Below are 12500 nucleotides of genomic sequence, written 5' to 3' on the forward strand. Positions count from 1 at the left end.
TGCTAAAGTGTCCTCTAGGAGCATAAACGTGTGTTAAAGTGTCCTCTAGGAACCTAAACGTGTTAAAGTGTCCTCTAGGAGCATAAACGTGTGTTAAAGTGTCCTCTAGGAACCTAAACGTGTGCTAAAGTGTCCTCTAGGAGCATAAACGTGTGTTAAAGTGTCCTCTAGGAACCTAAACGTGTTAAAGTGTCCTCTAGGAGCATAAACGTGTGCTAAAGTGTCCTCTAGGAGCATAAACGTGTGTTAAAGTGTCCTCTAGGAGCATAAACGTGTGTTAAAGTGTCCTCTAGGAGCATAAACGTGTGTTAAAGTGTCCTCTAGGAGCATAAACGTGTGCTAAAGTGTCCTCTAGGAGCATAAACGTGTGCTAAAGTGTCCTCTAGGAGCATAAACGTGTGCTAAAGTGTCCTCTAGGAGCATAAACGTGTGTTAAAGTGTCCTCTAGGAGCATAAACGTGTGTTTAAGTGTCCTCTAGGAGCATAAACGTGTGTTAAAGTGTCCTCTAGGAGCATAAACGTGTGCTAAAGTGTCCTCTAGGAGCATAAACGTGTGTTAAAGTGTCCTCTAGGAGCATAAACGTGTGCTAAAGTGTCCTCTAGGAGCATAAACGTGTGCTAAAGTGTCCTCTAGGAGCATAAACGTGTGTTAAAGTGTCCTCTAGGAGCATAAACGTGTGCTAAAGTGAACTCTAGGAGCATAAACGTGTGTTAAAGTGTCCTCTAGGAGCATAAACGTGTGCTAAAGTGTCCTCTAGGAGCACAAACGTGTGCTAAAGTGTTCTCTAGGAGCACAAATGTGTGCTAAAGTGTCCTCTAGGAGCATAAACGTGTGCTAAAGTGTCCTCTAGGAGCATAAACGTGTGTTTAAGTGTCCTCTAGGAGCACAAACGTGTGCTAAAGTGTCCTCTAGGAGCATAAACGTGTGCTAAAGTGAACTCTAGGAGCATAAACGTGTGCTAAAGTGTCCTCTAGGAGCATCAACGTGTGCTAAAGTGTCCTCTAGGAGCATAAACGTGTGTTAAAGTGTCCTCTAGGAGCATAAACGTGTGCTAAAGTGTCCTCTAGGAGCATAAACGTGTGCTAAAGTGTCCTCTAGGAGCATAAACGTGTGCTAAAGTGTCCTCTAGGAGCATAAACGTGTGCTAAAGTGTCCTCTAGGAGCATAAACGTGTGCTAAAGTGTCCTCTAGGAGCATAAACGTGTGTTAAAGTGTCCTCTAGGAGCATAAACGTGTGTTAAAGTGTCCTCTAGGAGCATAAACGTGTGCTAAAGTGTCCTCTAGGAGCATAAACGTGTGTTAAAGTGTCCTCTAGGAGCATAAACGTGTGTTAAAGTGTCCTCTAGATGACTAAAAATTATGCTAAATGACTAAAAACAGATGCAAAATGAAACGTTCCCCGTGCCCGTGGCGGCGGCGGCGGCGGCGTTGCTCGGGGTCATCGGCCGGCGCTCAAACAAACCTTTGCTCCCGCGCCTCTGTGACCTCGTGCGTCCACAGGTGCATTGATTTCCTGTGTTTGCTGTGGGGGTGCGTGCGTCTGCAGGCTGTGCAGTGAAGGATTATGGGAACCTGCGGTTCGAGGACGTGGCGGACGACGCGCCGGTGGGTTTGGTGAAACGCGTGCGGACGGTGGGCGGTGCCAACCGGAGGCTGTCAGAGGCCGTGCACGCCGTCAAGGAGGACGGGCACACGGCCGTGATGCTGGGGGGAGACCACAGGCGAGTACTTCTACTACACTGTACACAGACTTTACTACAGTTAAAGTACTTCTACTACACTTTACACACACTTTACTACAGTTAAAGTACTTCTACTGCACTTTACACACACTTTACTACAGTTAAAGTACTTCTACTGCACTTTACACACACTTTACTACAGTTAAAGTACTTCTACTGCACTTTACACAGACTTTACTACAGTTAAAGTACTTCTACTGCACTTTACACACACTTTACTACAGTTAAAGTACTTCTACTGCACTTTACACACACTTTACTACAGTTAAAGTACTTCTACTACACTTTACACAGACTTTACTACAGTTAAAGTACTTCTACTACACTTTACACACACTTTACTACAGTTAAAGTACTTCTACTACACTTTACACACACTTTACTACAGTTAAAGTACTTCTACTGCACTTTACACACACTTTACTACAGTTAAAGTACTTCTACTACACTTTACACAGACTTTACTACAGTTAAAGTACTTCTACTGCACTTTACACAGACTTTACTACAGTTAAAGTACTTCTACTACACTTTACTACAGTTAAAGTACTTCTACTACACTTTACACACACTTTACTACAGTTAAAGTACTTCTACTACACTTTACACACACTTTGCTACAGTTAAAGTACTTCTACACTTTACACACACTTTACTACAGTTAAAGTACTTCTACTACACTTTACACACACTTTACTACAGTTAAAGTACTTCTACTACACTTTACACACACTTTACTACAGTTAAAGTACTTGTACTGCACTTTACACACACTTTACTACAGTTAAAGTACTTCTACTGCACTTTACACAGACTTTACTACAGTTAAAGTACTTCTACTACACTTTACACACACTTTACTACAGTTAAAGTACTTCTACTGCACTTTACACACACTTTACTACAGTTAAAGTACTTCTACTGCACTTTACACAGACTTTACTACAGTTAAAGTACTTCTACTACACTTTACACACACTTTACTACAGTTAAAGTACTTCTACTACACTTTACACACACTTTACTACAGTTAAAGTACTTCTACTACACTTTACACACACTTTACTACAGTTAAAGTACTTCTACTGCACTTTACACAGACTTTACTACAGTTAAAGTACTTCTACTACACTTTACACACATTTACTACAGTTAAAGTACTTCTACTACACTTTACACACACTTTACTACAGTTAAAGTACTTCTACTGCACTTTACACACACTTTACTACAGTTAAAGTACTTCTACTACACTTTACACACACTTTACTACAGTTAAAGTACTTGTACTACACTTTACACACACTTTACTACAGTTAAAGTACTTCTACTACACTTTACACACACTTTACTACAGTTAAAGTACTTGTACTACACTTTACACACACTTTACTACAGTTAAAGTACTTCTACTACACTTTACACAGACTTTACTACAGTTAAAGTACTTCTACTACACTTTACACACACTTTACTACAGTTAAAGTACTTCTACTACACTTTACACACACTTTACTACAGTTAAAGTACTTCTACTACACTTTACACAGACTTTACTACAGTTAAAGTACTTCTACTACACTTTACACACACTTTACTACAGTTAAAGTACTTCTACTGCACTTTACACACACTTTACTACAGTTAAAGTACTTCTACTGCACTTTACAGACTTTACTACAGTTAAAGTACTTCTACTACACTTTACACACACTTTACTACAGTTAAAGTACTTCTACTGCACTTTACACACACTTTACTACAGTTAAAGTACTTGTACTACACTGTACACAGACTTTACTACAGTTAAAGTACTTCTACTGCACTTTACACACACTTTACTACAGTTAAAGTACTTCTACTACACTTTACACACACTTTACTACAGTTAAAGTACTTCTACTGCACTTTACACACACTTTACTGCAGTTAAAGTACTTCTACTACACTTTACACACACTTTACTACAGTTAAAGTACTTCTACTACACTTTACACAGACTTTACTACAGTTAAAGTACTTCTACTACACTTTACACACACTTTACTACAGTTAAAGTACTTCTACTGCACTTTACACAGACTTTACTACAGTTAAAGTACTTCTACTACACTTTACACAGACTTTACTACAGTTAAAGTACTTCTACTACACTTTACACACACTTTACTACGGTTAAAGTACTTCTACTACACTTTACACACACTTTACTACAGTTAAAGTACTTCTACTACACTTTACACACTTTACTACAGTTAAAGTACTTCTACTGCACTTTACACAGACTTTACTACAGTTAAAGTACTTCTACTGCACTTTACACACACTTTACTACAGTTAAAGTACTTGTACTGCACTTTACACAGACTTTACTACAGTTAAAGTACTTCTACTACACTTTACACACACTTTACTACAGTTAAAGTACTTGTACTGCACTTTACACAGACTTTACTACAGTTAAAGTACTTCTACTGCACTTTACACACACTTTACTACAGTTAAAGTACTTCTACTGCACTTTACACAGACTTTACTACAGTTAAAGTACTTCTACTACACTTTACACAGACTTTACTACAGTTAAAGTACTTGTACTGCACTTTACACAGACTTTACTACAGTTAAAGTACTTCTACTACACTTTACACAGACTTTACTACAGTTAAAGTACTTCTACTGCACTTTACACAGACTTTACTACAGTTAAAGTACTTGTACTTCACTGTAACACCCTGTTATAAAAGTGTTTCCTGTCGCTCAGTCTGGCGATCGGCTCCGTCCACGGTCACGCGGCGGCGGTGGGGGACGTGAGCGTGGTGTGGGTCGACGCCCACGCCGACATCAACACGCCGCTCAGCTCGTACACGGGGAACCTGCACGGGCAGCCGCTGTCCTACCTGCTGCACGAGCTGCACGCCAAGGTCAGAGGTCAGGGGGGGGGGGGGTCCTGGGAACCCTGAGGCTCCGAGGTCCTGAGGCCCCTGAGGCCCTGGAGCCCCTGAGGCTCCTGGAGCCCTGGAGCCCCTGAGGCCCTGGAGCCCCTGAGGCCCTGGAGCCCCTGGAGCCCCCGAGGCCCCTGAGGCCCCTGAGGCCCCTGAGGCCCTGGAGCCCCTGGGGCCCCTGAGGCCCTGGAGCCCCTGAGGCCCCTGAGGCTCCTGGAGCCACACGCTTTAGTCCACGGACGCTGCGTCTGAACACAAAGGCCTCACGCCGTCTCTCCGCGTGTGTCCGCAGATTCCCGTGCTGCCGAACCTGTCGTGGGTGAAACCGTGCGTGTGGGCCAGAGACCTGGTCTACATCGGCCTGAGGGACGTGGACCCAGCAGAGCAGTAGGTTCCCCGCCCTCATCTCTCCCTCGTGTCTCTGAGCGTCTGAATAACCACGACTCTCTGGTCCTCAGCTACATCCTGAAGCTCCTGGGCGTCAAAGTCTTCTCCATGTCTGCGCTGGATCAGCTGGGCGTGGCCCGGGTCCTGGAGGAGACCTGCGACCACCTCTGTGCCACGTAAACGCTCTTTCTACTCTGCAGCCACCGGGAGAGGGGGGCGCCAGGTGGGAGAGAGGGGCGCCGGGCGGGAGAGGGGGGCGGCGCCGGGCGGGAGAGGGGCACCGGGCGGGAGAGAGGGGCGCCGGGCAGGAGAGGGGGGCGCCGGGCAGGAGAGAGGGGGGCGCCGGGCAGGAGAGAGGGGCGCCGGGCAGGAGAGAGGGGCGCCGGGCGGGAGAGAGGGGCGCCGGGCGGGAGAGAGGGGCGCCGGGCGGGACCACAAAATGAACAATAATACTGAATCTTTTTCGTACAGAGCGAAGAAACCGATCCACTTGAGCTACGACATCGATGCCATCGACCCGTCCGTCGCCCCGGCGACCGGGACTCCTGTGAGGGGCGGGCTCACCTACAGAGAGGGCGTGTTCATCGCCGAGCAGCTCGGGCAGACGGGTACGAGTCCGGGGTCCAACGAGCACCGCACAGTATGAGGAAGTGTTCAGTGAGTCCGCTGGTCTGATTCCCTCCTGTGCTCCTGCAGGTCGTCTGTCGGCCGTGGACATGGTGGAGGTGAATCCTCTGAGGGCTCCGACCGACCACGGCGTCCACTCCACCGTCAGCACGGCCGTGGACCTGCTGCTCGGGTGCTTCGGACGCCTCCGGGAGGGAAACCACCCGCCAGGGTACCGCCTGCCCGAGCCCTGACGCCTGCCTGACGCCTGCCCGAGCCCTGACCCCCGCGCCCTGACGCCTGCCTGACGCCTGCCCGCGCCCTGACGCCTGCCCGCGCCCTGACCCCCGCACCCTGACGCCTGCCCGCGGACTGACGCCTGCGTCCTGACGCCTGCCGCGCCCTGACCCCCGTGCCCTGACGCCTGCCCGCGCACTGACGCCCGCCTGACGCCTGCCCGCGCCCTGACGCCTGCCTGACGCCCGTGCCCTGACGGGCGCCCTGACGCCCACCTGACGCCTGCCCGCGCCCTGACGCCTGCCTGATGCCCGAGCCCTGACGCCCCCCCTGACGCCCGCCTGACGCCTGCCTGACGCCCGCCTGATGCCCGCCTGACGCCTGCCGCGCCCTGACGCCTGCCTGACGCCCGCCTGACGCCTGCCCGCGCCCTGACGCCTGCCTGACGCCCGTGCCCTGACGCCTGCCTGACGCCTGCGCCCTGACGCCCACCTGACGCCTGCCCGCGCCCTGACGCCTGCCTGATGCCCGAGCCCTGACGCCCCCCCTGACGCCTGCCTGACGCCCGCCTGACGCCTGCCCGCGCCCTGACGCCTGCCTGACGCCCGAGCCCTGACGCCCCCCCTGACGCCTGCGCCCTGACGCCTGCCTGACGCCCGCCTGACGCCCGCCTGACGCCTGCCCGCGCCCTGACGCCTGCCTGACGCCGCCCTGACGCCTGCCTGACGGCGCCCTGACGCCCGTGCTTTTTTGGATTCTGCCTCAGCGACAGAAAAGTTTTCTGACCTGAAAATAAAATAAAAACAAAAAGATGCAAAATGGATAAAAAAGAAGACAAACTTGATTTATTCTGATCATATTTCACATCTTACAAACAGGAAATCCTCCATTTTGTTCTCACACACGCACCCTTCAAAATAAAATACATTCATAACAGCTGTAACACACCCTTCAAAATAAAATAAATCTATAACAGCTGTAACACGCCCTTCAAAATAAAATACATTCATAATAGCTGTAACACACCCTTCAAAATAAAATACATTCATAACAGCTGTAACACACCCTTCAAAATAAAATACATTCATAACAGCTGTAACACGCCCTTCAAAATAAAATACATTCATAATAGCTGTAACACACCCTTCAAAATAAAATACATTCATAATAGCTGTAACACCCTTCAAAATAAAATACATTCATAATAGCTGTAACACACCCTTCAAAATAAAATACATTCATAATAGCTGTAACACACCCTTCAAAATAAAATACATTCATAACAGCTGTAACACGCCCTTCAAAATAAAATATATCTATAACATCTGAAACACACCCTTCAAAATAAAATAAATATAACAGCTGTAACACACCCTTCAAAATAAAATACATCTATAACAGCTGTAACACACCCTTCAAAATAAAATATATCTATAACAGCTGTAAGACACCCTTCAAAATAAAATACATTCATAACAGCTGTAACACACCCTTCAAAATAAAATACATTCATAACAGCTGTAACACACCCTTCAAAATAAAATACATTCATAATAGCTGTAACACACCCTTCAAAATAAAATACATTCATAATAGCTGTAACACACCCTTCAAAATAAAATACATTCATAACAGCTCTAACACACCCTTCAAAATAAAATACATTCATAACAGCTGTAACACACCCTTCAAAATAAAATACATTCATAACAGCTGTAACACGCCCTTCAAAATAAAATACATCTATAACAGCTGTAACACACCCTTCAAAATAAAATACATCTATAACAGCTGTAACACACCCTTCAAAATAAAATAAATATAACAGCTGCAACACACCTTTCAAAATAAAATATATCTAATACAGCTGTAACACACCCTTCAAAATAAAATAAATATAACCTGTCATGATTCCATCATGGCAGCCCTGAGTTTTCCTTGTGTGTGTTCATGTGTGCGTGTGTGTGCATGTGTGTGTGTGCATGTGTGTGTGCATGTGTGTGTGTGCGCCGTGTGTGTGTGTGTTGGTGCGTGTGTGTGTGTGTGCATGTGTGTGTGCGTGTGTGTGTGTGCATGTGTGTGTGTGCGCCGTGTGTGTGTGTGTGTATGTGTGTCTGTGCCGTGTGTGTGTGTGTGTGTCTGTGCCGTGTGTGTGTGTGTGTGTGTGCATGTGTGCATGTGTGTGTGTGTGTGCATTGTGGGCGTGGCTTCTGCTCCACAGGTGAAGCAGGTGAACTCCCATAGAGCCTCTGGTCTCTGGTCACTGGTCTCCATGGTTACCTAACAGGGCGATCGGGCCGCATTGGACCGAGCCGACCCGGACTCTGGTTCCGAGCTCTCTAACACGTGGCACGCTGTGTGCTCCCACGGGGCTATGCTAGGACATCACCACCAGACGCTACGGGGGCTAACGGACCCCCTCTCCGACCGGTCCTCCGGCCTCGCTCCAGCGGAGAATACCCGTTAGCCGTTCGCCCCCCCCCACAGGCCCTTCAAAATAAAACATGTATGACAGCTGCAACACGCCCTTCAAAATAAAATATCTATAACAGCTGCAACACGCCCTTCAAAATAAAATATCTATAACAGCTGCAACCCGCCCTTCAGAGTAAAATGTGCAGCGTGTGACTGGGAGGGGGAGGGGCGTCAGTCGCTCTCCCTGAGGCCGCAGCGTCTCCTGAACTCTTGTCCTCGTTCATGGATCCATTTGTTCGACACTGGAGAGGACGTCAGGATTTCACTTTATACATTATTATTATTAATATTTCATTATTATTTTATTATTATTATTAATATTTCATTATTATTTTATTATTATTAATATTTCATTATTATTATATTTAATTATTCTTTTATTATTTTATTATTATTAATATTTCATTATTATTTTATTATTATTAATATTTCATTATTATTATATTTAATTATTCTTTTAATATTTCATTATTATTAATATTTCATTATTCTTTTATTATTATTATTAATATTTTATTATTATTAATATTTTATTATTATTTTATTATTATTAATATTTCATTATTATTTTATTAATATTTCATTATTATTTTATTAATATTTCATTATTGTTTTATTATTATTAATATTTCATTATTATTTTATTATTATTTTATTATTATTTAATTAATATTTCATTATTCTTTTATTATTATTATTAATATTTCATTATTATTTTATTATTATATTATTATTATCATAGTTATTATATTATTATTATAGTTATTATTATTTTACTATTAGCATTATTATTAATATTTTTATTATTGTTATTATTATGTTATCATTAATATTATTATTATAATAGTAATTATTGTTTATTAAATAAATAAATAAATGATAAATAAATAAATATTATATTAAATAAATATTTTATAAATAAATGATAACTAAATAAAAATTATATTTTATAAATAAATAAATGATAAATAAATAAATAAATAAATAAATAAATATGATATTAACTCACCCCACTTGTTGCCGAGCAGCACCGGGCAGCCGGCATGTTTGGTCCGGAAGTCTTGCTCTCCGCTGCGGAGCAGGTTGAACCACAACACGGCCGAACCCTGAACACAACACAACAGTTATTTATAGTTATATAAAGTTATTTATAGTTATTTATAGTTATTTATAGAGTTATATAAAGTTATTTATAGTTATTTATAGAGTTCTATAAAGTTATTTATAGTTATTTATAGTTATTTATAGTTATTTATAGAGTTATATAAAGTTATTTATAGTTATTTATAGTTATTTATAGTTATTTATAGAGTTCTATAAAGTGATGTATAATTGTATAAATCACCTTCTTGGGCCAGAGCGCGGCTCCAGCGTCAGTGAAGACTGTGGCTCCTCCCGCCTGAACATCACTCATCTGCAATGTTAGGAAACATGGTTCAGTTCCATCAGGATCACAGGGTGAGTCCATAACACACACATCATATAGACAATGATTCACATAGAACAGTTACATTTATTAATAACACTTCAATAATCATATGAAAAGCAGTCAGATGTGGTTCTTAGTCACTGACGTAGAGCAGCCAGGTGGCGATTCGATTTCCTGTCCCCAACCCTCTGAAAAAGTCCGGCTCCTCTTTCTGAAAAACAACAACAACGATGACGACGCCGACGCCGTGACAAACAGGAAGTACACAGACATTTCATTTTCATTTAGAGTGAAAATACTGTAACAGCACCGTAACACGACTGTAACACGACCGTAACACCACCGTTACACGACTGTAACACGACTGTAACACGACTGTAACACGACCGTAACACGACCGTAACACGACCGTAACACGACTGTAACACGACTGTAACACGACTGTAACACGACTGTAACACGACCGTAACACGACTGTAACACGACTGTAACACGACCGTAACACGACCGTAACACGAGTGTGCCACGACAGTAACACGACAGTAACACGACTGTAACACGAGTGTAACACGACAGTAACACCACTGTAACACGACAGTAACACCACTGTAACACGACTTTAACACCACCGTTACACGACCGTAACACGACCGTAACACGACTGTAACACGACAGTAACACGATTGTAACATGACAGTAACGCGACCGTAACACGATTGTAACACGATTGTAACACGACTGTAACACGACCGTAACACGACTGTAACACGACTGTAACACGACAGTAACACGACCGTAACACGACTGTAACACGACCGTAACACGACAGTAACACCACTGTAACACGACTGTAACACGACTGTAACACGACAGTAACACGACCGTAACACCACTGTAACACGACTGTAACACGACTGTAACACGACCGTAACACGACTGTAACACGAGCGTAACACGACTGTAACACAACTGTAACACCACCGTTACACGACCGTTACACGACCGTTACACGACCGTAACAGCACCGTAACACGACTGTAACACGACTGTAACACGACCGTAACACGACCGTAACACGACCGTAACACGACCGTGACACGACCGTAACACCACCGTAACACGACAGTAACACCACCGTAACACGACTGTAACACGACTGTAACACGACTGTAACACGACCGTAACGTGACCGTAACACGACTGTAACACGACAGTAACACGACCGTAACACGACAGTAACACGACTGTAACACGACAGTAACACGACTGTAACACGACTGTAACACGACTGTAACACGACAGTAACACGACTGTAACACGACTGTAACACGACAGTAACACGACCGTAACACGACATTCACACGACCGTAACACAACAGTAACACGACTGTAACACGACTGTAACACGACAGTAACACGACTGTAACACGACTGTAACACGACTGTAACACGACAGTAACACGACTGTAACACGAGTGTAACACGACCGTAACACGACTGTAACACGACCGTAGCACGACTGTAACACGACCGTAACACGACCGTAACACGACTGTAACACGAGCGTAACACGACTGTAACACGACAGTAACACGACCGTAACACGACAGTAACACGACTGTAACACGACTGTAACACGACAGTAACACGACCGTAACACGACAGTAACAGGACCGTAACACGACCATAACGCGACAGTAACACGACTGTAACACGACTGTAACACGACAGTAACACGACCGTAACACGACTGTAACACAACCGTAACACGACAGTAACACGACTGTAACACGACAGTAACACGACTGTAACACGACCGTAACACCACCGTAACACGACTGTAACACGAGCGTAACACGACTGTAACACAACTGTAACACCACCGTAACACGACTGTGACACGACTGTAACACGACTGTAACACGACTGTAACACGACCGTAACGTGACCGTAACACGACTGTAACACGACAGTAACACGACTGTAACACGAGTGTAACACGACTGTAACACGACTGTAACACGACCGTAACACGACTGTAACACGAGCGTAACACGACTGTAACACAACTGTAACACCACCGTTACACGACCGTTACACGACCGTTACACGACCGTAACAGCACCGTAACACGACTGTAACACGACTGTAACACGACCGTAACACGACCGTAACACGACCGTAACACGACCGTGACACGACCGTAACACCACCGTAACACGACAGTAACACCACCGTAACACGACTGTAACACGACTGTAACACGACTGTAACACGACCGTAACGTGACCGTAACACGACTGTAACACGACAGTAACACGACCGTAACACGACAGTAACACGACTGTAACACGACAGTAACACGACTGTAACACGACTGTAACACGACAGTAACACGACCGTAACACGACATTCACACGACCGTAACACAACAGTAACACGACTGTAACACGACTGTAACACGACAGTAACACGACTGTAACACGACTGTAACACGACTGTAACACGACAGTAACACGACTGTAACACGAGTGTAACACGACCGTAACACGACTGTAACACGACCGTAGCACGACTGTAACACGACCGTAACACGACCGTAACACGACTGTAACACGAGCGTAACACGACTGTAACACGACAGTAACACGACCGTAACACGACAGTAACACGACTGT

The 12500-nt window shown here is 44.5% G+C and overlaps 2 protein-coding genes across 2 annotated transcripts in view; one reads left to right on the forward strand and one right to left on the reverse strand.

Moving 5' to 3' along the window:
* Positions 1-5935, forward strand: part of arg1 (arginase 1) — a gene marked incomplete at both ends in the record, with an annotated part of 9208 nt that extends 3273 nt beyond the window's left edge. Inside the window, 6 exons of the mRNA XM_083933371.1 lie at positions 1548-1722; positions 4508-4667; positions 4981-5075; positions 5147-5251; positions 5547-5683; positions 5772-5935. Coding sequence (XP_083789497.1) covers positions 1548-1722; positions 4508-4667; positions 4981-5075; positions 5147-5251; positions 5547-5683; positions 5772-5935 — 836 coding nt within the window. The remainder of the gene's footprint in view (positions 1-1547; positions 1723-4507; positions 4668-4980; positions 5076-5146; positions 5252-5546; positions 5684-5771) is intronic.
* A 1092-nt stretch (positions 5936-7027) lies between these two features.
* LOC310961342 (prolyl 4-hydroxylase subunit alpha-1-like) overlaps positions 7028-12500 on the reverse strand; it is a gene marked incomplete at its 5' end in the record, with an annotated part of 17992 nt that continues 12519 nt past the window's right edge. The window contains 4 exons of the mRNA XM_083933372.1: positions 7028-8635; positions 9403-9499; positions 9739-9807; positions 9968-10033. Of these exons, the coding sequence (XP_083789498.1) occupies positions 8565-8635; positions 9403-9499; positions 9739-9807; positions 9968-10033 (303 nt within the window). The 3' untranslated portion in view covers positions 7028-8564. The remainder of the gene's footprint in view (positions 8636-9402; positions 9500-9738; positions 9808-9967; positions 10034-12500) is intronic.

This window comes from Echiichthys vipera, assembly GCF_963691815.1.
Source record: "Echiichthys vipera genome assembly, chromosome: 18".
Classification (NCBI taxonomy): Eukaryota; Metazoa; Chordata; class Actinopteri; order Perciformes; family Trachinidae; genus Echiichthys; species Echiichthys vipera.